The sequence below is a fragment of the Planococcus citri genome, chromosome 5, assembly GCF_950023065.1.
Source record: "Planococcus citri chromosome 5, ihPlaCitr1.1, whole genome shotgun sequence".
NCBI lineage: Eukaryota > Metazoa > Arthropoda > Insecta > Hemiptera > Pseudococcidae > Planococcus > Planococcus citri.
Window position 1 is genome coordinate 59,067,880 of NC_088681.1, and position 27,328 is coordinate 59,095,207.

General features: G+C 35.5%; 2 protein-coding genes across 2 annotated transcripts; both read right to left on the reverse strand.

Moving 5' to 3' along the window:
- Positions 1-5,306: 5,306 nt before the first annotated feature.
- LOC135848092 (uncharacterized) lies at positions 5,307-14,067 on the reverse strand. Its single transcript, XM_065367866.1, has 19 exons — positions 13,923-14,067; positions 12,021-12,142; positions 11,875-11,919; positions 11,700-11,803; positions 11,407-11,602; positions 10,976-11,135; positions 10,770-10,891; positions 10,643-10,684; positions 8,687-8,796; positions 8,341-8,584; positions 8,088-8,247; positions 7,543-7,658; positions 7,424-7,468; positions 7,201-7,307; positions 6,839-7,106; positions 6,614-6,749; positions 6,376-6,528; positions 6,168-6,277; positions 5,307-5,533 (listed from the first exon to the last, which is right to left on the reverse strand). Exons 1-19 carry the CDS (start codon positions 14,005-14,007, stop codon positions 5,312-5,314), a joined length of 2,547 nt encoding a protein of 848 aa, XP_065223938.1. The 5' UTR covers positions 14,008-14,067; the 3' UTR covers positions 5,307-5,311.
- A 2,900-nt stretch (positions 14,068-16,967) lies between these two features.
- On the reverse strand, positions 16,968-26,613 carry LOC135847704 (uncharacterized). The gene is made up of 18 exons (XM_065367372.1): positions 26,353-26,613; positions 25,760-25,914; positions 25,635-25,679; positions 25,444-25,553; positions 25,175-25,373; positions 20,525-20,666; positions 20,329-20,444; positions 20,208-20,249; positions 19,957-20,069; positions 19,493-19,866; positions 19,256-19,374; positions 19,133-19,177; positions 18,936-19,042; positions 18,551-18,848; positions 18,151-18,292; positions 17,912-18,064; positions 17,717-17,826; positions 16,968-17,235 (listed from the first exon to the last, which is right to left on the reverse strand). Exons 1-18 carry the CDS (start codon positions 26,447-26,449, stop codon positions 17,035-17,037), a joined length of 2,568 nt encoding a protein of 855 aa, XP_065223444.1. The 5' UTR covers positions 26,450-26,613; the 3' UTR covers positions 16,968-17,034.
- Between the last annotated feature and the right edge of the window lie 715 nt (positions 26,614-27,328).

Below are 27,328 nucleotides of genomic sequence, written 5' to 3' on the forward strand. Positions count from 1 at the left end.
GGTGTTGAAGAAGTGCAGAGAAACGTACAGAAACGTGAACTGAAGTGTGTTGAAAGCGCAATTTTTTTCCATAGCAGAATAAAATGAAAAATTGTGCTTTTTCATAGAAAATATAATTTATAAATTGTTTTCAAGCCAACGTGCGACTGAGAAAAAAAAACAATCAAAAAATACAGTATATCCTTACTTCATTGCACTTTGTACATGTAGCGCGCATTCAACAATTTCTCCACCACGCATCGCGGTGGAACTCGTAAGGTTGCGCTCGGACGTTATGTTCCAAACTTTGGGGCCCTTGAGGCACGGGTTAAAATCAACTTAGAGAGATGAAACTTTGGGGATCATTTTTTGACACCTCATAGCACATTTTTCAGGTGTGCTGTAAAAAAAATAATGGAAAAAAATTTTCTCCATGTATTTCATTGTCACCCTACTCCACATTCCCCAGAAACTACGAGTAGTTCATCGCATTATGCCAAAATTTTATCATCCAGGTAGGTAGTTTAATACGTTTTTCTCCATAGAAAAATCAAATGAAAATATTCTTACGAAAATGCGGAATAGCGGCAAATTTAAAGAAAATATCAGTAATCAATATGCCTACATATTTGCTTACCAAGTTCGGTTTTGCAGTTGTATCCATTTGTGTAAGTTACGCTGAGAAAAATTTGAAAAATTGCGTAAAATTTCACCGGACTTTGGTTAAAAATCATTTCAACGTGTTGAACTTGTATATCCGAAGCAGCACACTCGTATACAAAAAAAGGCTAATGTTTTCACAAAGAGGATTGTTAGGGCTTCACATTTCACGAATTACCGATATAAAAATTAAACTGTAGTGTAGTGTAGAAATAGCAGAAAATCTGAATTTATTATCAATTTTTGTATTTCCGTTGGATACATATACGTATGGGCTAATGTACTCGTAGTTTGCACAGTGATACTTCCAATTCTTTATTTCGGTTCCGTCAAATGTCTAATCTTATCGTACGTATGTCACGATATTCGTAATAAAATTTTTTGAAAATGGCCTTGTTTGTAGGGCCATGCGGATCCAAATGTCCGAATGTCTGGAGAAGAAAGATCAATTAGTACAGAGCACGATGTTGCCAAATGAACATGTGGCCTACGATAATGAATAAAGTAACACAATCGAGAGCGTTGGAAAATATTTATAATCAGGGGTACGATAAATATACTTATAGGATCAGGCGACACGGTAGCGTTGCCTATCCTGTCGCCCTTCCACTGTTCCAATTATTGGCCAATGTGTGAAAAGGAGTCTTTATTCAAGCTTTACAATTCCCGAGCTTACAAGGGAACCTCTTGAGGTATCACACTCCGATTTAAACGGGACCACGATTTCTGGAAAGAGCATAGTCTAAAACCCCCAAAACCCGATTTAAACGGGACCACGATTTCTGGAAAGAGCATAGTCTAAAACCCCCAAAACCAAATTTTCAGCTGCCCAAGTTCATTTTTCGATTTTTGGCGAATTTTTGAAAATTCAAAGTCGACTGTTTTTGGCAATTTATGCCTTTTTTTGAAAGTACGTACTTGATCAGTACAAATGGTCAAAATAAGTCCCAAAACTAATATTAATTACCCAAATCGAAATTTTATCATTTTCAGCCATTCTGGAGCCTCCAGCGCGATTTTTCAATTTCTCCAGAATTTTGAATTTGCTCCAGAAGGCATGAATATGCAATTGGACAGCTAAAAATCGAGTTGTGTATTATACTCGACCTTTTTAACGAGTTTATCTACATTTGAGCTGATTTTGGGAGTGACATCTCAAGAGTGTTTTTTGAGCAGCTTTTTTCAAAATTAAAAAATCCAAAAAATCAAAAGTTTCCCGTTTGTGTGGAAATTTTTGAAATTCACGACCAATCAAATATCACACCCTGGAAGGTGTTGATTGTTGTCAATTAGAAGGGGATGAAGGGTGGATGATTCACAAGAGACAAACTAACTGTTAATTTGATTGTTATGATCTTCATGAATGATGATGAATACAATTCAGACTGACTTACTTCTTGAGTACTGGACGATGATAATTCATTAGTCGTTAAAAAATCCCTTAAAAAGAACGATTCATTGGGACAAATTGCTGCATGAACTTTGGGTTCCTGTTGAGTGGAGGATGGTGTTCCTGTCATGGAAACTATAGCGATATTTATATTCAGTGTGACAAATGTATTACATATGAGTTGAAACAGGAGCATCCACCACAGGACGTTGCGTTCTGTGAATATCATGTTGAGGAATTGCATCATTAAGTATAGGTACTAATATAATGATATTCTATGGTAGAATAGTAATTCATGCAGGATGCTTACTTAACATGTTTTCTTCAAATGACAGCTCATCATGTCAAAATCAAGAGATTCTTTGATAATGGTTCAGTTTTGCACGAAAAATTTTACTTTTCAAAAAATTATTAACTAATCTAATATATAGTATTGAAAGTGTTGAATGAAATATTTACAATAATGTTTGCAATTTACATCGCACAATTTAACTGAGTAGTTTTTTTCTTGTGTACATATTTCAGGTGTAAGTATATATCAAATTCACTTATAGGTACTTGTTGGAAATGCTCAAAAGTCATCCCTGTTCCAAAAAAAGGCACACTTGAAAAAGTCACTAGCTACAGACCAATATCATTAATTCCAATCCCTGCAAAACTGTTTGAAATGATTATATATGGCAAACTATATCCTAAAATTAAAAATCTCATTTCATCAAGCCAACATGGTTTTTTTGAGGGTAGGTCAGTCAACACAAATCTTATCAACTTTGTTGAGTTCTGTCTGAGCTCCCTTGATGGTGGTGGTCAAGTGGATGCAATGTATACTGATTTTAAAAAAGCATTTGATAGTGTCAACCATAGAATTCTAATACTAAAACTTGGAAAACTTGGTTTCTCTCACAACTTGTGTAGTTTATTCTGGTCTTATCTGAATGGGAGGGTGCAGTATGTGTCTTACAAAAACAGAATATCTAGTATATACCCCTGTCCATCTGGTGTCCCTCAGGGTTCTAACTTGGGCCCCCTATTCTTTCTATTATTTGTAAACGACCTCCCATCTGTGCTAGAAAATTCAGAGAGCCTGCTTTTTGCTGATGATGCAAAAATATATAAGAAAATTCAAACTATAAAAGATAGCCAAGAACTTCAGACAGATTTAGATAGGTTTGTTGAATGGAGCATTGAAAACAAACTTCCCCTGAATATTTCTAAATGTTCTACAATTACTTTTACTCAAAAAAAAAATGTTATAGGTTGCACATATACTGCCAATGGGGAAGAACTTTCTCGTTTAACAACAGTTAGGGACCTGGGTGTGATTCTAGATGTGGGGCTTACCTTCAAGTGTCATGTCAATAGGTACTGTGTAAGTCAAGGCAAGACGAATGGCGATGGCGTATTTTGTGGTCAGAAATTCTGCTCATTTCAGGAGGATAAACACGTTTAAGATTTTATATTTCTCATACATAAGATCAATCCTTGAGTTTGGAATACTAGTCTGGTTTCCTCATACTTACCAAAAAATTCATAAAAGAACTTGAAAAAATTCAAACCAGGTTTCTAAAATACCTATATGTATTTGAAGACCTTTGAATATTATCCTCATGACCTAACTCAAAAGGAACTGTTAGAAGGATTTGAAATCAACTCATTAGAAAAAAGGAGAGAAATAATAGCACTGTTGTTCCTATATGATATTATCCATGGTAATATAAATGAAAGTAACCTTTTGGGAAAAATTAATTTCTGGGCCCCCAAAATCCATTCTAGACAAAAAAATACATTCTCCTTAAGCAATTACCATACATCTAGGATAAAGGTGTCTCCTATGAATAACATTATGGGCATCTCAGATGCTTTTCTCTGTAGATGTGCAGATGCTGACAGGCGTTTGGTGAGGGGGGCACGGGAGTAGGCCAGTAGGGGCATTGGCGCATTGGGGTTTACTTGTGGGTCACCTTGTTATTACATTGTTATTATTATTGTTATTATTATACTTTATTTCTTGTTTTTTATTTTGTTTTACTTTTTTGGTTGGTTTCATTTTTCTTCTTTTTTTGTTCTACGTATGTTCTTTTTTCTCTCTCTCTCTTTATTTTTTTCTTCTCTTTATGAACCACCACTTATTAATGGTCTTACTTATCTTTTGTTATTAGTATCGTATTTTTCTTTTGTTTCTGATAATTTCTCACTTTACCTCATTATCTTTTGTATTTTTTTTTTTTTTTTTGTATTTTTTTGTTTCTTTTTCTTTTTAGTTTATAAAGTGATATTTAGTTTTTATTGTCCCATAGTTATAATCAGTCTCTCCTGTAATTGGCTTCTGGCTGTTGGAGAGACCTAAATTGTTTAAGTAAATAAATAAATAAATAAATAAAAATTAAACTTACGCATAATCTTATCACTAAAGCTCACTTCATCATCAATTTAGCTGAATTTGTTAGTAAGCTAAAGCTCTAAAGACAGAAAGATTGCATGTGCATGAATTATTTGCGTGTTCTAGACAAAAACGTTGTCAATAATATGTAAGTAGGTATAGGTAGAATTGGGTACAAAAGAAACAATCCCCTCTCCCAATTTTGACCCCAAAAACTGGAAATCTTTAAGTAAAACTTTACTAAAACACATAGTACCTACGTATGAAAAAGTATTCAAAATTACTTTAAATTCTATGAAAATTAACAAAAAATTGTGTAGAAAAATTTGGTTAAAAAATGCAAAATATTGTACCTATATTTTTTTGAAATCGCTTTAAAATCAATAAAAATTAACAAAAAGTAATGCTATAATTGTAGAAATTACTGAGCGAAATTGTGTGAAAAAGTGTCAAAAACATACAAAATTTTGCCAAAAATATCTTGAAAAAGTCTAAAATCAAATATCTGGATTTTTTCCAAGTTCTTAAATTGAACAAAATTTGGAAAGTCTCGAATAAAATTTACTTTGACATACTTACCTAATATCAAAAATTTATTAGCATTTTTCAGTTTTCAAAAGTCTGGCACAGGTAATGTCAAGAATTCATCCGGATTTTTTTTAGAAAATTTGACCTACCAAATGTCAGAAAATCAACGAATTTTTTTTCTAAATTTTCAAAAAAGTCGATCGATTCCTCCAAGTTTTCTATATCCTGACATAGGTACTGTCAGAAAGTCAACTGAACCTTTTCCCCCAAGTTTTCAAATGTCTGTGTGATTTTCGAAATGAACAGCCCCTCCATAACCAAGCAAAAACTTATCCATGTGGAAATTGAAATAAAATTGAATCATGTAGGTAACTTTAGTTCATCAAACTTATAATAAGAATTACAAATATAACTAAACAAATTGCAAGTGATAAAATTTCAGTCATTATGGCTATTTTTAACCAGTCAATTTCATATTCAGTTGTCTGGGGGGCCACAGAGGCGTATTCATCATTAGTAGGTTTAATGGCTTCTGTTGATATTGGCTTCAATATTGTATCATTTCTGCTTTTGCTTTCCTCTGGAGTCGTCGATTCCTAAATAAGACAACATTTAAAATGATAATATAAAATTTCAATTTCATATTTCATGCATATGAAAGTTTCAACGTGAGAAGTGTTGAATTTTGTTCATTTTTTCCTTCACTTGACTCAATTGAATTATTGAGTAAGTACTAATCACTTTTTTATTCGCTTTTGCGTTATTTAAATCAGCGCAACATTTTTCGTTACTGGATTGATGGAGCTTGAAATTTGTTTCATATCGTCTAAATCTCACATTCTGAAGGCTGAGTAGACAGGACTGATCAAGTAGGTATGTATCTAAATCTGTTCAAAACTCTGATTAGACTGGATATAGCCTGATCAAATGTGAATGTATGCAATCTGGTTTGATCTGATCCGATCAAACTGGCATTGGCATCATCCAAATCACATCTGAACTGATCAATTAAAAAATGAGCAGAAGGATCTGATTAGATCTGTTCAAATAAAATTTCATTCAGGGAATATCCATTGCTGGAATTTCCAATTAATTGAAAACTTGGAATACCATTCCATTAACATTAAATGCCCATTTAGACCAGACCCCTTAATCAATCCCAAATACTTGAAAAATATTTTAAAGAAAGTTCAAATATGCTATTAAACGAAAAATTTGTCACGTATGTACCTTGTTTGGTGATGGATTATTTGAACGTGACTTTTTTGCCATGTGAACCAAGAAGGCAGTGGCACAGCTAGATATTCCCACTATCACTAATAAAATGATGAACCCAATCACTAAAGCGGAGTACAAAGCATAAACATATTAGGAAACAGGAATAGAAAATTTTTATATCACGTCTTGTCCTCTTATTTAAATTCACATCATTACTTACAGAAATTAGGAGCTCGTGAAGTAAACTGATGAATTGAATACATCAATATGGCCAGAAATATTGCTAGAAGTAACATGGACAATGTTTTCAATACCACTTTAAACTTGTTCATTGGTGGTATCAAAAATGATACCAACGTCGCCAAACTTACACCTGCAGTAGAAAGGGCCTAATTGTAGAAATTCAGCTTGTAACTGGCGATTGTGTATATGAAATTTTGGTATAAGTACATACGAACCAATGAATATTAAACTTAATTTGACTTGTAAAGAGTAGCTTTTCATTTCGAAAACAAACTTGAATTGTAATTGGAAAGGGGAGTGTAACCTCTTGTACAATTGGGCTGTTTTCCATAATGATAACTCATCAGTTACCTAATATAAAGACAAACTGTTAGGTAAGAGAAAACATAGAAACTAGAAAGATACCGATACATATAAATATAGAAGAAAACGAAGCTTACAGCATTGTACAACAGTTCTGCATCCATATCCCATGTATTGGTTTTGAAATCGAGATAACAAGTTTGAGGATCCCATGGCCAACCATTAGAGTTCATGCCGCATTTCGTATCAAAATCCATTGGCAAAGTCCTCGTCAAGTTACCATCTGACGATACCTCTAATTGACCCCCACTCAAGTATGCATTGTCTGGACACTCAATCTCCAGATAATAGCAGTTTGAACTGATATCTGGTGATAACTCCAACTGATGCTCACCAAACAATTCGCTGAAATTATTTACGATGTTGATTGTTATGTGCTTTTCAAAATGCCAAAGATTATTAGCCAATTCTGTATCTATACGAAAGATCGAGTCATCACTTTTGTAATTTTAAACGCGGCGTCCATAATCTATCTTCTTTGATTTTTAAATTGAACTTGTTTCCGAATTCCGATGGGTCCCAGGCAAATCTTTTATCAACCCATTTCTGACAAATGCATGCATAGAAAATAATTTCAACGTTAGATATGTACATATGTGCAATGCTTACTGCAGTTAGCATATTAGGTAGTAATGTAATGAAAACTTGCAAGATTTACCTACCATTACTATTTGTCCTCTGATTAAAAATACTTGATTTTCAATATTCTAAAAAATGAAGGGATCGAGTAGAATTTTTGTAACAAATTAATAGTTAGCTTTAAACATGCGTAAAAGTTTACCAAATCCATGTAATCGTACATTATGGATGTTTTTGGACCACGTTCATACGCCTCAGTCGGAGATCTACGAATAATTTCGGAAAATAAGCGACATTTGAGTTCTTCTTCGTAGCTCCCTGGGAAACCAATTTAAATACTTACTTAATACAGTAGAATAAAATCAATGTTAGTAGGTACATAGGTAAGTACATATGTATATAGCATAGGAATTTTCATTGACGAATTGTTGAGCTTTTATTTGTCGGTATGTTACCCCAATGAGGAGCACATCTTGAGAAGAGTGCTTGAAGGATGTCAAGACGAAATCTCTATCGGTGGTAGGAAGATATTGGATTTTTGTACTCAGATGACACAAACAGACGATTGGAAAAGACAAAGCAGAGAGGACAGAATAAATCCAAAGAGTAAAAATTACAAGCAATTGCACCAGTGCAGCCAAAACTGTAGTAAATTGGTCATACACTAGACAGTTGCCTGCCTCAATATTTTACTTGAATTATTTTGATCCAATGAAAGTCCACCATAAGAAGTGTATTATTACAAACTTGCAAATGGAACACATCGCCTGAGTTGAAATTCAGTATCATTTCTATGTAATTCAACTTCAATAGAAACCGAGTAATTGGACGATTTATGGCCGTCATTCATCTGTTTCATCTCTCGCATTTCATGGACTATCCACGGTGATGCAATATTTTTCTCAGTCTAGTATATGTAAATAATAGTCGAGTAGATTAGGTATATGTTGAGGCTAATTTGAGTATGCGTATTCTAAAAGCTGTGTGGCGTATAACTTACTGTTGAATTGATGAATTTCGCCAGAGGTGATTCACTTGTATGTGTAATGTTGAATATGGGATTTGGTGCACTGGTATTAAAATGAAGCTGACAAGTTTGCCGATTCCATGGCATGCTGTTTATTGTCACTTGGCACTTTGCTTGTAAACTGATAGACAGTGCATAGAATCTTACCAATCCTTGATTTGATACCATAGTCGTATAGCCTGAGTCTAATAAGGGTTTTGTGTCGTGGAATTCGCTGCTGCAATGATGAAATGATATAATGTATGGGGTTGACCCTTAGTCATGCTATTGGGAGAAGAAGTATGTTGAAATGGATGAATTGAAAATAATTATTACATACTTGACCAACACAAAATCTGGTTTCCAGATTTGATGAGAAATATTTTGAATGTTTATTTCAGTAAAATTATATTCGCTTGGCTTCCACGTAAGTTGAGGATCTTCCCAAGTCTATAAATGAATAAAGAAGGATCTTTCTAGCGCATACACCGTAATGTAAGTAGACATTCAGGGAGAAATGATGGGGTGTGATCGGGTTCAGGTTTAGTCAGCTCTAAACGTTGATGATCAGATTCAATTATTGGATCTGGTTTGATCAAATTGAATTCAGAGAGTATCTGGAACCTATCTGATCTAATAAAACAAGTCTAAGCAGATCTGAATAGGCCTGATCAGAATCTAATCGTAATTCAAGCAGTCTAATTTCGTCTTATCATGTGAGATCTGATCACTTTTTTCTGGGTGGGAATGACTTGATCTGTTCAGAGGTAGTGAAAGTGGCGAAAAAGTAGGGATTTTGAAAATGGGCAGTGAAAGTCGTGAAAAAGTAGCAAATTTAGTCACAAAGGTAATGAAAAAATGAGAAAATTCATTGATGCAATCATTTGCATTTTTTACATAATTTTGATTGAAATAAATTGAGAAATATTTTGAATACGTACAAATTTTCTTCCAATTTCAATTTTTTTTGAAAATGCAGGTTCCTGTGAAAAGTTCTACTTTATCAATTTTTATGTGTTGTGTGGGGGGGGCGAGTGGAGAGCTTTCTAAAAATTCGGTTGAAAAAAGGTTACCTAGTACTAACCTAGTGAAAAAAGTAGTGATTAAAAAAAATCCGATACCTAGATACATGGTCAAATTCCGGTTATTTTCAATTATGGGGGGGGGGGGGGATCAATTTTTTAAATTTTATGACACTTTCTGCAGTTTTGACAAATCATTATTCAATTTTAAGAATTTCCAATTAATTGTTGGTATTTTTCAATAATCTAAGCCCTGAGCAGTCTGTGCAAAATTGTACTCAAGTGAGGCATTTTCTCAAATTTTGGCCGTTTTCTGATGGTCCATCAATTTTTGGTATTTTTGAGTGATTTTCACAATCAATTTCACAATTTTTATGATACTTTATTTGTGAATATTCATTTCGAGCTCTTTATGAAACGTCGAGTCGTCAGAATTTGTACATACTTTGCCCTTCGACCATTATTACATATTTTACATATCTGGTGATTGATCAATAATTTTATAACCAAACTAATTCTTCTTGATTTTTCTTTGTTTCAGGTGAGTACCAATCTCCTTCCAAAACTGATAGAATATAAACTCGCGTAGTAGAACGAGTAAATAAATAATTTTCTAATCCTTATGAGAAAAGTTACGTAGGTAAGTCACTTCTACACCTGTGACCTTTTATTTTCAATGGAAATCAAAAAAAAATTCTATCTCGAAATTTTAAAATCAGCTGAAATGTAATCGTCCATCTGGTTTGAATTGAGGTGATCTGATTTTCCCAATACCAATTCGAAAACAGTTGATCAAATTTTTGAGTTCACAAACGATTTTGATTTTTACTGAATTTTTAAAATATTAAATTTGGGTCAAAAATGGAAAAAAATCAAAATTTTACCAAAAATAGACCATAACGGCAGAAATTAGGTGTTTGCCTTGTTTTTGACCCTCCAAATCAATTAGAAATGGGGTTGAACCATTTTGAGTGGTAGTTCTGGAGCATCCTAGCAGTACCCAATTTTTAATATCCTGAGTCGATTGGAAGAAGTTTCAGGCTGTTCTGGAGCTTTCGGGTATGTTTTAAAAATTTCAGATTTTCTAAAGTGTTCTGAAAACCGTTCAAATTAGAGTCATTTTTTTTTCAGAAGTCTGATCTGATATGGCGATTTTAAAACAAAATGAAATGTTAAAAAAGTATTTGACTATTGAGGAAATTATAAAGGATTTTCTGTGGCGGGTGTTTTTCGGGTTAGACCAGCTTGAACAATTTGTAAATAAATATACTCACTGCTTCTACAACTCCAATCAGCTGGAACATACCGGAAACATCCTGTAAAATTTGTATCTTATTTAGCGAGCAATATCCACTGGTGCTTGATTATCATTATCGGAACAAGTTGAACTGAAGAACTTACTACATCGGCGTAAAAAATAGTGAAGTTGAGTGCGTGAAGGAAATCTTGAGACGTTGTGTCCGGAATGATAGATGGATTATATTTTAATGATAACTCACAAATGATTTTTTCCAACGAGTTACCTGATGAAAATGATTATTTAAAATACTTAGAATCAAAGACGATGTATGTAGGTACTTATTAAACTGTGTTAAAATTATGCCAACTTGCTAATTCGCTGCAGGGCGTGAGCTGGGGATTTTTTTGTAATGTCACGTTCACTGCTACAGATTTGATTAATGCTTCATCTTTCTGATCTATTTCCAAAGAGGATGAGAATTGAGTTCTTGAGATGGCCCATGGTGATATTATATCCGAGTAATTTTTCTTCAAAAGAACAAATAAAATGCTGTCCCATTTATCATCTCATTGCAATCCTTTTCCTATGCAAGGAACCTTCCAAAATGACTTACTAAAATTCGGATGAAACCAAACAAAATAGCATATTCTAACCCCCCCCCCCCTCACCCTTAATTTTAAAAGTCAAGGCTCATTATTATACTTAGCTTGTTTTCGTTCAAGTCAGAGTGTAATCGAAGGATTTTCTTGTTAATAGTAAATCTATGTATTTGTACGTTTAATAAATTGGAATATTTACTTGTTGGAAAGTAATATTGGCATGAATAATGTCAATTGTGAAATTGAGTTGGCAAGTATTCGAATCCATGTGCGGAGAATATGAGTTTATCTGACATCGTGATCGTATGTTTAAGGGTGCTACGTGTGCCATTACTCCATTATTTGATACAGTTGTGTTTCCAAGTCCGATAAACGTATCGTGTTCAAATGCTTGACTGAAATTTCAAGTTGGATGAGTAAATAATCTTGAAACGCGGATATCTACCCTGGCTGGGTACAGCATACCAAACTGATTATAGGTAATATTCTCACTTTTCCAAGTGTATTTTCGGTCTCCAAATCGAATTATCTGTGATATTCAAATAGTAATCATCGGGTTCTTTTGATTTCCATGTTATTTGTTGACCGAGCCATTTCTAAATAAATGTAGGTACAAACTTGGTTTAGTTCTCGATTAGTTATTGGGCCAAGTACATGATCTTCTTACCATATTTATCATTCCACGTAATTCGAAAATGCCATTTATGATGTCCTATGAAATTGACAGTAATAAATTAACCTTAGACTATAGAGTCAGTAATTTTATGAAACAAAATCTATATCTTGAGTAATTTTTGAAACATGCTAACTTACCAAATCGGCATACGAACTGGTAATTGTGATATGGACATCGGTTGTAAGGGACCATGTTTTACTAGGGTTTTGATTATTTTTTAAAAACAGATCACAGTAATTTAGCTTTTTCGGTTCTCCTGCTGGAATGTTTTACTAGAATTAGTTTGCGATTTTCCAATCTAGTATACTTTTTAGTTTCTGTTGATTGAAAGGGTGAGGAGGAAAGAAGAGGAGAGGGGGTGGGGGTAATTTACACGTCTCAAATTACTGAAGTGTCTTTCATTCAGATTTGAATAATTTTTTCTGATTTGTAATATTTCCATATTTTCTAAAAGTCAGATCGTCAAGTTTTTAAGGTGATTACCTTACTGTACTTTTGCCCACCCTTCGTTCCCCGAAACTGGCCCTAAACAGATCAACATTAGATAACATTCATGTTGGTTCGGAAGTTTTGAAAAAAAATAATTTTGTATTGCTAAATTAAGAGTTATTTAATGAATTGTGTGGAAATTTTAAAATAACCTTAAATCCAAAATTGTTCACACCCAAAAAGAAGTACTAAAAGTTCAACTCTTCATTTGAATTTATGTGGGAAAAGAAAACAGAAAATATAGGTTCAGTGCACTGCCAGATAACTATACATTATCATATATCTTCAATGTCGGGAAGTAAGTACTGATCTGTCGTAGGCCAATGTCACGTTACGATAAGAATTTTAATTTTTTGTATCGTAGGGCAATATCACGTTACTGAATTTAATATCAAGTTGTTGCGTGGGCTATGGCTAGACATGATAAGTTCATAAATTACTCCGTATAATAATGTACATATAGGCTATTTCAACATCCTCGAAGCTCATTATGAAGCATTACTGATTGTTCTAATGACCTTCACAACACTATGAACGTTTTGACCAAAGGATCAAGAATCATGGATCGTGTTGACGTACAATGAGAGTAAAATTTTATCAGCTGCTATTTTGAAGATTGAAATTCAGAATTTGTGCCACTTAAAAGAGGGGAAATTTTACGTGGTTTTGAGAAATTTGATGACATTTTGTATGAAGAATACCTAATGTTTGCAAATTTGGGTGAAAAATTAAGCAATTTGTAATCCTGGGTATCTAATGGGTAGTGAAAGTAGTGAAAAAGTGGTGAATTCAGTCAGAAAGGTAGTGAAAAAATTATAAAATTCAAAAATGTGTTCATTTGCATTTGTTTTTTTTTGTTTTTGAATAAATTTTGATTGAATTTGAAAAATACTTTCTAAGTATGTAAGACGTAAGTATACAAATTTTCTTCCAATTTTAATTTTCCCGTGAAAATGTTGGCTTCTTTAATTTGTTTTTGGTTGTTTGGGGGGGGGGAGTTAGAGGTTGAAAATTTGGTTCAAAAAGATGGTGAAAAAAGTAATTTTTTTCAAAAAAAAATTCTGTAGTATATAAAATTCCAAAAAATATTGTGAAATGTCTAATTTCCAAGTGGTCGAAATGTTTAGAGATTCTGAGTTTCCAATTCGACAAAATTTAAAGAAAGTTTTCAACAGATTTTGAAAACCGAAAAGTAAGCAGTAGAAATAGAGGATCTTGTGAAAAATCAATCAATGTAAACTGCAGTTAACAAGCCTCTTGCCCATGTTGCTGCTCATGGCTGACAAAATAAAATGAGTGAATAAAAATATGGATTTAATTTTAAAATCCTTTAGGCATCAGTATTGAAATTTTTGACTGTTGGAATATTATTTTTTCTGCGTTTTCAAAAAATATTCATGGTCAAATTTTCTCACATTTCAATTTGTAATATAATTAATGAGAATTAATTCGAATCGCCAGAGATTTTCTGCATTTTGAAAGGTACAAGTCGTATTGAAAAAGTCACGTGTTCTGATTGGCAGTTATGTTAAAATAATGTATTTACCTACCTTTATCACTCACTGTGCAATTATATCCGAATACCCGATAAGCGCCTGCTAGAAAATAAACCAACCAGTAAAATTTCACCAACATTTTGAGCACACCTAGGTATGATAGCTGTTAACATTTGAAAACTGGCGAATGGAATAATAAAAAAATCTTCGTAGTCACCGAATACATTTCTATAAACGCTTTTTATCTAGAATGAATTTTGATATAAGTATTATCATTCTTTTGTTTCCGCCCAAATTAGCTGCGTACGTTTCTGTCAAAAATTACCGAAAGTAGATGATTTTAGAATTAAATATAAGTAGAACTAAGTGCTTTCGTATATTTTTTTCCAAGCTTTTCCTAGATACATATTTTTCAAATAATTCTTTGCTGTTATTATTGAATTTGAATTATTTTACTCTATTGCACCTGTATGTTTTCGAGCTCGCTATATTGTTTTTCTGATAGGAAAATTTTGAGAACCACTTCAAATAATGTCATTGTATAGGCTAGGTAAATTCTGAGTGTGGGGGAGGGGGAGCTGAAAAATATTTCAAAAGTTTTTATTTCATATCTCCCCTCTTTTTGCAAGATTTTTGAAAAATGTCCACTAACTATCAATTTGAATTTTTTGAACAATGCCAATTTAATTCTTCTTCCTCTTCTTATCATGTACGGGACATTCGGATTTCATCATACTCTTCCCTTCCATCTCCGCACCAGGTCTTCAGTGTGGCTGTTCATTTATCCCCAAAGCTCCTCTCTAGTGTACACAGTGATAGTGCCGCATACTAGGAGGTGGTCATTGTTTTGTGTTTGTCTGCAGTCCGGACACTTCACATCCTCCTGGATGCCCCATCTGGTGAGGTTTACTGCTGTTCTGGCGCATCCAGCTCGAATCCTGTTTAGTAAACCACTCTGCATAGGGCAATTCGTGTCCATTTGCCATGTTCTAGCTACATGTGGCGCCTTCCAGGTCCGACCATCTAGCCTCTCTCCCTTCCACAGGGTCCATATGGATTACATGCGTCTCCCTCATGAAACTCTTCCTGGACTTCAGTCTTGGGGTCACCTGTCTTTGGCTGAACGTGACATGGCGTGGGTTCTGTTCTTTCTTTGTCCTTTCTATGTCAGCTGCTACAGACCTCCTTATCCCAGGGGGTGCGATCCCACATATTCTTGGTAGGTGTTTAAGGTTAGTTGGTCTGAGGCATCCGGAGACAATTCTCATGGTGGTGTTGAGGGCAATATCTACCTTTTTGGTGTGTGTGGACTGGCCCCAGGCTGCACATCCATACTTTGCTGTAGAGTAACACAGTGCCATGGCTGTTGTCCTAAGTGTCTTTGGTTTTGCTCCCCATCTAGTTGATACGAGTTTCTGCAGTAAGTTGTTTCTAGCTTCTACCTTCATTTTTGTGTTCTCACAGTGCCTCTTATATGTGACCGTCCGCAATAAAACCGACCATCTGTCGCAAAAGAATTTTTGTTCCCTAAACCATTTGAGGCCCAAAAATAGGCGAAAAATTATTTTTGATTTTTTGCAACTGATAGTCGGTTTTATTGCGGATGGTCACATATGTGAGTGTTCTATCAAGCGTGATGCCAAGGTACTTAGGGTTCTCACAGTTCTCCAGCTACACTCTTCCCCATACCAGCTTCAATGTACACTTTGCCTTAGCATTCTTCAGATGAAAGCTGCACACCTGAGTTTTGGAAGGATTAGGTCTGAGGGCATTGTCCACATAATAGGTCTCCAGTTTATTCAGGGTTTCCTGCAATATTTCTTGTACTTCTACATGTGTGTCCCCCTATGCAGTTGCTGCCAAATCATCTGCATATAGGAAGTGACTGGTCTGATCTCCAATAGGTTGGTCATTTGTGTATATGTTGAACAGGATTGGGGCAAGGACACTCCCCTGTGGCAACCCATTTTTTTGCCTTCTCCATCTGCTGGACTTTCCCATGTGGGTGACATAGAACATCCTGTTACTGAGCATAGATTTTATGATGGTGGTGAAGTTATGGTCCTGGGTGATGTCATATACTTTCTTGCATAGTAGATGGTGATTCACAGTATCATATGCAGCAGTTAGATCAACAAACACTGCACCTGTGATTTTTTTTCTTCTCAAAACCATCCTCAATGTGTTGAACAAGATTGGTGGCCTGGCTTGTACAGCTCTTCCCTCAGCAAACACCAGCCTGTTGTGGGATGAGTCTATCATCAATCCTGCACTCTGTTGAGGAGCAGTCACTCAAACAGCTTATAGCAATGGCATAGGAGTGAGATGGGTCTGTAGCTTTTCCTATCATTAGGATCTTTCCCAGGTTTAAGAATTGCTACTATCTTTGACTTCTGCCAGAGCTTTGGCATCCTTGCTGTTGTAGCCACACTGTTGAAAAAGTCTGTCAGCCATTTAATACCCATTGGCCCAATTCTCTTGATCTGCTCACTATAATTATATGCCGTCTAGGCGAGCAGCCTTTCCATTTTTTAGTGACTTGATCACCTCCGAAACTTCTTGGATGGAGAAGGGGGGTGCTCAGGTGGTTCTTTTCTTCACCCTCTGTTCTCTTCCACCTGCTCTTTCGGATTTTGATAGGAGGTTAACCATTTTCAACCAGCTGGTTCGCTATTTCGTTTGGTGTGACCTTGGGAATAGATGGACAGCTTGTTTTCTCTCCATTGAGACGCTTGATGAGTTTCCAGGCCTTGGAGCTGTCCTTAGCCAGGCCTAGCCCCTCCATGAGTTTGATCCATCTTTCACTCCTTCCATCTGCCAGCAGTGCCATCAACTCTTCTCCCTTTTCTATGGTCGATTTAGCAAAGGGGTCCCTGTTGAAGCAACTATGGTATTCCTCCAGGAGTTCCTTTGTCTGACCATTTAGCCCTGGGACATATTTTACCCTACAGCCTCTCGGAATGGTCCTTCTTGATACTGACTGCAGCATGCTAACAAAAGCTCCGTTGATCAAAAGAAAGAATTTTTGCTGGATATAGGCTGATTTATCGAACTTTATTATACTTACAATGCGTCAGTAAAGAATCTATATACCAGTGATTGATTAGGAAGGTATATTGGTACTTTAATAATGACAATAAAATCGACTCGAAATTTAAACGTAATTTCAATTCATTAAACTTATCGTAAGAAGCACAACAATAATCAAACAAATCGTAAACGACGAATATTCAATGATCATTGCTACTTTCAGCCATTCATTTTGGGATTTATTCGACGATTCGACATCCGCAGGCATTATGGCTTCTATCAGTTCTGTTTTCATTGTGTCATTTTCGTATTCATTTTCTTTGGGACATGAGAATTTCTAAATTTGAAAACATAATAAAAATATGAAATTATAGGTAATAATATTTAATTACGTGCATTATATTACACATCGGGGTGGTTCGAAAAAAAAATGTTGGGAGGATTTTGACCAAAATCAGTGACCCCTTCATTTTGAGTTGAAAGTCACTCGGAAAAAATTTCGGCACCGAAAGTGCTCCTGGACTAGAGATATAGGTCCTTGAAGGGGGAGATTTTTGAAACAATTTTGTTTTTTTTTTCTATAACCCCTACCCAATATGTTTTTGGAAAAATGGTCTCGTTCAAAAAGATGGTAGGTAGATATTTCAAATTTTCAGAAATTTGTCAAAAAAACCAAAAAGTGACATTCAACTTCTGAAATTTAGCTTCAAGGTGTATTTTTAAATGCTCTTTCAATTTTTTTGTACGATTCAAAATTTTTCCACTTGGTTAGGATATCAGCTTTGTTAGAAAAGTATGAATGAAAAATTATCATTTACCATGTTCAGCAGTGCATTATATGAAATTGATTTTCTTGCCAATCGGACATAGTAGGCAGTGGCACCGCTGGATATTCCTACCATTAATAATAACACAACGTATCCGATCACTAGAGTAAAAAACATGAATGAATAAACGAAAAATGAAAGGACATTCTATGGAATGTCATATTCAATAGATCAATCGTCACTTACAGAAATTACGAGCATATGTGATGAAATGAGGAATTGAATTCATCAACATTACTAGAAAAATTACAAGAAGCATCAAGGATGATATTTTTGAAGCCAGTTTAATCCTATTCATAGGCGATATCAAAAATGACAATAGCGTTACTAAACTGACACCTGTAAAATGGGACTTTCATTTACTCTCTATTTTCTTGGAGCTTGATTTTTTAACATCGAATAAAAATAAATTGATCCGTTCAAACCTGTGAATAACAATCTTAATACGATCTGTAATGGATCGCTTTTCTTTTCCAAGGTGATTTCAAAAGCGCATTTGAAAACGCTATGACACGGAAGTTTTCTTGCTATATTGGTTACGGTCCATAGGGCTCCAGGTAACATGGTCTTTGAATTTTTAATCGTAGATCATTAAAATACAGGCTAATAATAACATCTTGGCTGGGAATAGTGATGTTGATTTGATCAGATCTGATCTAATTTCAAGATCTGGATCGGTCTTTGATCCTTATCAAAAATAGTCTTAAAAGTGGTTAAAGTAAGTTTGATCAGATGTAATCAAATCTGCTTAGGTACGCTAATTTTCTTAATCACTGATCAAACCATCAATCTGTTAGCAGTGGGTATGAACAAATGAACCCTTACTCGAGATAAATTCAAATTCAGATTTACTGTATTGAATGTGAAATTGAATTGGCACGTTTGAGGATTCCATGGCCAACTATTGGAAGCCATGTAACATCTTGCAAATAGATCCATTGGTGGAGCCCAGGACATGTTACCATTTGAAAATGCTTTCAAATAACCCCCACCAGTGTTACATCTTGTGTCTAGCTTCTCTTGCGACGTCCAGGTCCAGTTTTCGTGCTCGCGTGGCCCTGATAGTATCACAAAGTGACCTTCATCGTGTGAACTGTTGCTTAGGGAATCTTGAAACCACTTTCTGAAAATTAGTCGTCGAGTTATTGGCATCTTGAAGCACTATGTACATTTGCTGATTTGTTTTTTTCAAACACGGAATGGTTATTACCTGTTCAATACGAAGCATGGTTTCCACACTGCTTCTTCCTCGACGTTTAAAACCGACTGGTTTCCAAATTTTTCTGGGTTCCAGGCCATTCGTTCATCTGTCCAATTCTGTCAATGGATTGAAAATGAGTAATTCAATGAGGTGTCACATTGATCTAGCGTTGTGAAGTTGAATTGGTAAAAAATACCTACACTTACCATTACTAGTATTGCTTTCATTAGAAATATTCCTTTTTCAATATTCTAAGAAAACGAATCAATCAAACAGAATTTTCAGCATGAACTTGAAAAAAGTAGCTTACAGAATGCATAAGATCTCACCAAATTCGCGTATGACACCATCATATCTACTCTTGGACCTAAGAGAAACGCTTGCTGTGGAGGTCTGCTAGAGTTAACGTTTGATAATAAATTGCATTTAAGTTGTTCTTCATATGTGTCTATTGGAAAATTTCAATAGTAAAATTCATTTTAAATAATTGCAATTTTGTACCTACTGTGCAAGAAATTCCAATTTTTAAAATTGAATGCATTGTAGAAAAGTATACGGATACAAACTTGCAAACAAGATGCATCGTGTGGATTGATATTGACTCATCTTTCGGGAAAATACAACGGGTTCTCCTACTGCGTAAGAATTGTTATTCTCGAATTCATACTCCCTCCAGCTATCTCGGTTTTCGACCGTCCATGGTGATTCCATGTCAGAAGATTTATGTCCATATTGAAATATGGGTGGAGTGAGTTTATTGAATAAGTCAGTTTTATATTCGAGGTAACATTTTTGATTTACCCATGGCAAATTTTTTGTTTTGATGTCACATGTCGCTAGAATATTGATAGCTCTCGCCACAAGTGTAACAAGTCCGTAATTTGATACTGTAGTAAAATGGCCAGAACTTAGTAACGGTTTCTTGTTGGGAAATACGTCGCTGCAATAAAAATAAGGCGTGGTATAGTTTGTTGCATATAAGGTTGTTGAGAGAATGCAGAATGGGATAATTGAAAAATGTATGATTTACTTCATCGATGCAAATGCTGGTTTCCATATTCGACGAGTATCATTCTTAATATCTAGAGAATTAATATTATCGTATTTGCTTGGTTCCCAGGTTAATTGAGGATCTTCCCATTTCTAACAGCAAATTAACAAAACTAGCATAAGTTTGCTTATGTGAGCGTCTGGTATCTATAAGTCCTTTCTCTTCATTCATTCCCAAAATATATCACCATTGACTAGCGTGTGACTTAAAAACATGTACTTTTTACTTACCACTTCCAAATCTCCAAATAACTGAAACATTCCTGAGGCATGCTGCGAAATTCATTTTGCTTATTTGTTGAAAAAAACAATTGATATATTATTGAAGTAGACACTTGTTGAAAGAACTTACTACGTCAGCATAATGAATTGTGAACTCCGAGAGGTCAAGATAACCGTGTATAGGAGCATGAGAGGAATTATAATTTGTTAACAAGTGACATCTGAGTTGTTCAACTGTGTTGTTTCCTAATGAATTACATATAAAGTGTAGATTTTAAATGCCTCAGGCCTAATTTGTGTACAAATAGAATCTACAAAGTACGAACTTGCAAATTTGACGCATGTGGACAATATGTCCCTTTTTAATGTCACGTTCACTGACACTGATTCTGTTTCATCATTTTCTTCGAGATATGTGTATTGGGTATTTGTGATAGTCCATGGTGATGTTATATCCGAGTAAGTACGCTTTTAAAAAACTGGAGAATTAGTCAAGTACGTGATTAAAGTGTTGTTTGAACGAGTCAGTCGGGTATGCACCAATGTACTTTGAGCAGTATTTTGTTTACCCCCTAAATTTTTCCATAATAATATGTGATTGTCCAGTGCAGAAACGTGTATTCTGTAGGGAGGTAAAATGCCTAAAAATGTGGCCTTTCCAGAATGGCTTGAAACCATCTTCAGTGGATTCAGCATATTGAAATTAGGGTATTAAGTAAGTTTCACCTTTGCAACGTGTTTAGGTGGAGTTTAACGATAATATGAACATTTAAAAATTTGCTGGAGGGTCATTCCACATCAAATCGACTATGACGTGGTGGGGGGGAGGGGGATTGGCGATTTTTTTTGAAATTTTTTCTGTGGAAAGACCTTCTGAAGAGATGACCAATGGCGCAAATCGCAGCTCTCTAGCTCTTTTTTAAAGGCTGCCAGGGGGTGTCAAAGTTTTCAGTGAACTAGGAATATCATCCATTTCAGCAGTGGATTACTCGATAACCGTGATACCTACCAAAATGGAACTTTTTCCCATAGTTAAGGGTTTTGAGCCTCGCGAGGGCACAGGTTGTTGTCGCTAGAGGTAGTCTCTAGGTAGTAGCTCGGATCATCAAGAGGAGCCATAGCCAGTCCCCAAGGACAGATGAGAAGGCGAATGCAAAACCAGGGGTATTCTGCGCGTTCACGTTGTGCGGGGTGGTAACATGTTGCTGTTCAATGGACTCGGAATCAATAAACATTGCCAAAGCAGAATTCTCCAGTTGGTGGAACGACCGGGAGGAGTGGCAAGCTGAAGGCCAAACCTCTACATAAATACGGATTACAAACAAGAATGCATAACAGCTGCAGAACACCAACAACTCACTCGTTCCAGTCCCAGGGAAGCTCAAGAGCTTCAAAGTGAGAAGGCGAATACCAGCGCCTAAAAACTGGCAAATTCAGCTAAGGGAGCAAACCCCAACAGAAAACCATGGTGGAAGGCAACAGGAAACCAACACCATTATATCTCCCTAGAATTATATGGACATCAATTCAGCAATGGCCCCAAGTCTCCATCAGGCTGATCCTCATCTGCCAAGGCAGCCGGATAGGGTGCGAAGAATATGCGGAGTTAAAACAAGGCAGAATAACATCAACATCGCAACCTGGAATGTGAGAACTTCGTACAGAATTGGAAAACTCGCTAATGTAGTTATGGAAGCCAGGAGATTACAAATCGATGTATTAGGAATAAGCAAGACCCAGTGGACTGTAAATGGTAGAAACCAGGGAAGATAAGGATTACGAAATGATCTACGCTGGAAAAGACACACATGAACTAGGTGTGGGTATATTAATACCTACCAGAATCAGCAATAAAATCAGTGCCATAATTCCAAAATCAGAGAGGATAATATTTGTGAGATTGGAGGTCAAGCCAAAACCAATCGTGATAATTCAAGTTTATGCGCCAACAGCAGAAAGCAGTACAGCAGAAATCAACAACTTTTACAATGACCTAGAAGAAGCAATGAGCAATGCCAAAGTAGGAAATGATCATGGCAGCCAAGTTGCAAGGAAGTATGCACTTGGAGAGCAGAACAAAAGAGGTGAAATGCTTGTAGAGTTCGCAGAAAGACACAATCTAATAATATGCAATACCTGGTTCAATGGTTCAAACAACACATGAAGCATTTGATTGTGTCAACCATGAGAGGATGCTGCAGATCCTGAAGAAATACAATATTGATGACAAAGACTTGCGGATAATCAAGAACTTGTACTGGGAGCAGAGCGCAAACATCTAGTTTGGAACTGAGTACTTGGAGAATGGATGTGGTATAAGGAGAGGTGTGAGACAGGGATGCCCCCTCTCACCTAGGCTGTTCAACGTGTATGCAGAAGAAATAATAAGAGAAGTGTGAATCAAACAAATGGGATTCAAGATCAACAGCAAGAGAATAAATAAAATAAGTTACCCAGACAACAAAGTGATCCTTGCTGAAACAGAAGCGCAGATGCAGAAAATGATCAACCAAATCAACAGTGCTGGATTAAAATATGGAATGAAAATAAATGCAGGCGAGACCAAGGTGATGAGATTTACAAAAGGAGAATTCAAAGAGGTCAAAATCAACATTGGAACTCAAGAAATTGAAAATGTAAACCAATTCAGATACCTTGGAGCGCTGATGAACAACGATGGTAGAGATCATAAAGAAATTAAATCACAGATTGTGATGGCAAAAACCTCTTTCAACAACCTTGCAAATGTGCTGGGAAATTGAACGATGAGTACAGGTCTGAAGAAGAGAATTATGCGATGCTACGTATGGACCATTCTGAAGTATTCCTGCGAAACATGGACCATGAGTGCAGAATGCGAGAAGAAAGTATCTGCTTTCGAGATGTGGTGCTATCAAAGGCTACTACGGATCTCATGGAAGGACTTCATTACCAACAAGGAAGTATTAGCAAGAATAGGAGAGGAGCGGAAAGTCGTATAGTAGAAGATATCAACAACAGAAAGCTAAAGTATTTAGCTCATAAAATAAGAGAAAACAGTATTTTCATGCTAGCGGTACAGTGGAAAATCCAAGGAAGATCAACGAGAGGGAGGAAACGATCAGAGCTGTTAACAACAAACTCACCAGCCAACTCTTCCTGTAAGACCCTCCTGAAAGAAACGATCAGATACGCTAGTTACTGGCTGATATAGATGGGTATAGGGTCCCTCGGTGGCGTAGTAGGTAGAGCCGCGGACCTCCGTTCACGAGGTACCGGGTTCAAACCCAGCTACAGAGGCAAGCTTGTGCGTGTAATTAAAAATCTTTCGTGCAATTATCAACATTACACGCCAAGTACTGGGGGACTACCAGTTATTAGCCGAGCTAACAGATAATGCACGCCATCTGTTAGCAGAATCAAAAAGCTGAAACTGGTTCGAGCGTCTATAGAGGTCAACACTGAGGAGCTCAGGGTCTCTAAACTACCCGGCTAGCTCCAAGGTGCTTGTGTAGATGTCACTAGTAAGCAACGGGAAACTACTAGTGGAAGCTCAAAAATAAAATTCCCATGAGATACGTCATCAACGCGATAGAGGCAACACCAACATAAAGGATGTTAGCCCAAATACCCAATTCGGCATAAGGGTACGCGTTGATTTGTACGCGATACCACCACGAGCGGTTATACGACTCGATGATGATGATAGATGGATATAAATACGCTGTCTCCTTTAAAGTAGTGCGACTACAAAAACGACGACAAAATCAAAAAATCACATTTTTTTTCGCAAAATTTTAATTTTTTTGAATCAACTTTACGAATAATGCCATCCCAATTTTTTAATATGTTGTTCAGCATGAAAAGTTGTCCATAATATATTTTTTCAGATTTTTTGAGAGTCGCAACGATATGAAAACTACGTTTTGAAACTTTTTGAGCTAATTTTTTGTACGAAAAAAAGTGGCTACACTGATTTTTATGATACCACCAAAAAGCCTATAAATACTCCTAACTATTGGGAAAAGCTCTATTTTGGTACCTTAGGTATCGTGGTTATTGAGTAATTCATTACTGAAATGGATGATTTTTAAGTTCACTGAAGAAAACTTTGACACCCCCTAGCAGCCATTAAAAAAGGGCTAGAGGGCTGCGATTTGGGCCATTGGTCATCCCTTCTGAAAGTCTTTCCACGGGAAAAATTCTCGAAAAATCGTCAACCCCCCCCTCCTCCCTTTACCACTTCTTGCCGAATTGACATGGAATGATCCCATAGCCTAATATGTGATTGTCTAGCACCTACAGAAACATTCAGCATTTAAGGTAAAATGCCTAAAAATGTGGCCATCTAAATTAAAAAATTTTTGTCATTTTCTTTAGAATGTTGTTAAAAAGATGACAGTATGTTCGAAGTGGAATCAATTCGTTTTTAAATTACATGGAATTTCCAGAATATCGCCGGCATTTCCAGAATGGCATGAAACCATCTTCAGTTGACTCAGCATGTAGAAATCAGGGTAGGTATATGTGTAAAGTAAGTTTCGCCTTTGCAACGTCTTTAGGTGAAATTTAGTGATAATTTGATCATTAAAAAATTTGCTGGTGGCTCCAGAACTGCTCAAAACTGTTTGAAACTGTTTCTAGTCAATTGCAATTTCAAAAAAAATCGATCAAAAATTTGATTTATTCCTCGAAAAGAAGTCTTCTAAAGGTTCGGAATTCTCTAAACGTTCAATTTTTTCTCAGAAAAGCCAGTAAGTGTGATCTGAATAGCTTACTTGGTTTGATCTATCTACCAATTAAAAATAAAATAAAACGTGGCTACATTTTGGTATCTTAATTCCAAATTTTCTTCCTCCCCACCTCCTTCACGTTTGAAATTTCTCGGGTGGATTGATCACCGATGCCTAATTTGCTTTTTTTTTTTTGGTGGATCTAATATTCATTTGGTAGCTATCTACACCTGTCTTGTTTGTCTTGTATTATTTTACTCGTACCTTTGAAAATGTGAAATCTGAGTGTATAACGTTCATTCTGAAGTTGAGCTGGCAATTGTGCGTATTCAAGAATCGAGACTCATCTGCTCCGATTTTACACCGGGTTCGTATATTGAAAGGTGCAGAGTGCGATATTACTCCATGATTTAACGCAGTCGTATTTCCAGCACCGAGGAACTCTTCATAGGCAAAAGCTGGACTGAAATTTTCAATATATGTGTGAAAATATACTCGAAAAACGAACAAAATTAATGGCTCTACATTTTTACTTATTAATAAGTTGTATTTTGGGTATCCAAATTAGATCATCTGTGATATTCAGAGAGTATTGGCCATTGTATTTGTTTGGTTTCCAAGTGAGTCGTTGATCGAGCCATTCCTAAATAATGCGCATAAACTTGGTAATATTTTTGAAAATAATTAGTAGTCGATGCGAGGTATAACCTACGATTTTTTTTACCATATTTATCAATCCGCGTAATTCAAAGATGCCGTTTAAAGTATCCTGTGAAATTACGAAATTAATGACGAGTTATTATTTTGACGTGATGGTCTCTTAATGATGGAATAAAATTGTCAACTCACCAAATTCACATACCAACTGCGAATAGTGATTTTGGTGGCGTTTGTATCGGCCCATGTAGGACGTGTGTGTTGATTAAGCTTTGAGAACAGGTAGCATTTAAGGTTTTCTTCGTAGTTGATGGGGGGTTCCGTTAAGCCTCGAAAACCTGGAAAATCTGGAAAAGTCATGGAATTTGGTTTTTAACAAAATTGCTACCAAGTCTCGCTTTTTTGCCAAAAATTTCCCAAAAAGTAAGTAGGTATCACTTTTTTTCAATAGTTCTCGAAAACTCCTGCTTTTTGCAAAAATTGCCAAAAGCTTTTATTTTGCAAGTTGTCTGTCAAAAATTTCCACTTTTCAGCCAAACTGCAAAAAATTTCCAACAATGCCCTTCCCTTTGCTAAAGTTATTGTCAAAGTTTTATTTTCTGCCAAAAGTCGGAGAAAATTTCACCTTCTGCCAAAATTATCAAGGAGTATCATTTTTTTCCAAGTAATTTTTCCAAAATTTCACTTTTCAGTGTGCTTTAAATCATAAAAGTACGGCTTGGCGTTGTTTTATCAAAGCGTGTTGTAGCTGCATGTAAAATCAATATGCCTACAGATTTGCTTACAGGTGTGGGTTTCGCAGTTGTATCCATTTGTGTAAGTTACGCTGAGAAAAATTTGAAAAATTACGTAAAATTTCACCGGACTTTGGTCGAAAATCATTTCAACGCGTTCAACTTGTATCCGAAGCAACACACTCGTATACGAAAAAGGGCTAATGTTTTCACAAAGAGGTTGTTAGGACATCACAATTCGCGAATTATCGATATAAAAATTATACTGTAGTGTAGAAATAGCAGAAAATCTGAATTCATTATCAATTGTTGTATTTCCGTTGGATACACTGGCTTATGTAGTTTGTATAGTGATAGTTCCAATAATTTATTCTGATTCCGTCTAGTGTCCAATCTTATCGTATGTCATAATACGATAAAAAAATTTGAAAGTGGCATTGCTGCAAAAAATAATCAGAAATTCTAGTTTTTTCGGTGTTAAGAAGTCTTGCTTTTCGACCTGAAGTTGCTACAAATCACCAAAAAGTCTCGTAAAAATGTCATTTCTTTGACAATAATTTCCAAAAATTGCTACTTTTTGCTAAAATAATTGTCGATTTTTCAAAATTGTCAAATTTCCATTTTTTTGCAAAACTTTTCAGTTTTTTGCTAAATTGCTTACGATTTTTTCATATTTTTTTCCAAAAATTATCCAAAAGTCTCGTTTTTTTTCAGACATTTCCAAAATGTATCAATTTTTTGCCAGCAAGTAATTCTTAGAAATTTTTGCTTTTTATTAAATCCAATATCCCAGTTCTGATTTTTGCCAAAAATTGTCAAAAAATCTCGCCTTTTAACCAAATTTTCCAAAAATATTTTTGCAAGAAATTTCAAGTCCGGATTTTTGCCAGAAATGTCAAAAATTCACATTTAACTTTGTTGCCAAAAAATCTCACCTTTTTTCAAAACTCTTCAAAATAGGTAGTTCATCTTTTAAAAATAAATAGAAATCAAAAGGTTTCAATTTTTAAACGAGGGGGGGGGGTGT

What these genes read in the sequence shown, in the direction of transcription:
- LOC135848092 (XM_065367866.1), bottom strand. Translation starts at nt 14,007, where the DNA reads ATGTTGGTGAAATTTTACTGGTTGGTTTATTTTCTAGCAGGCGCTTAT. An exon ending in CCAGTTCGTATGCCGATTTG is followed by an intron (nt 11,920 to 12,020) that starts GTAAGTTAGCAT and finishes TCAATTTCATAG; the next exon opens with GACATCATAAATGGCATTTT. An exon ending in CGAAATTCATCAATTCAACA is followed by an intron (nt 8,248 to 8,340) that starts GTAAGTTATACG and finishes TACATATACTAG; the next exon opens with ACTGAGAAAAATATTGCATC.
- LOC135847704 (XM_065367372.1), bottom strand. Translation starts at nt 26,449, where the DNA reads ATGATTTTCGACCAAAGTCCGGTGAAATTTTACGTAATTTTTCAAATT. An exon ending in CAATTCATTATGCTGACGTA is followed by an intron (nt 20,250 to 20,328) that starts GTAAGTTCTTTC and finishes TGAATTTCGCAG; the next exon opens with CATGCCTCAGGAATGTTTCA. An exon ending in TATTTGGAGATTTGGAAGTG is followed by an intron (nt 20,070 to 20,207) that starts GTAAGTAAAAAG and finishes ATTTGCTGTTAG; the next exon opens with AAATGGGAAGATCCTCAATT.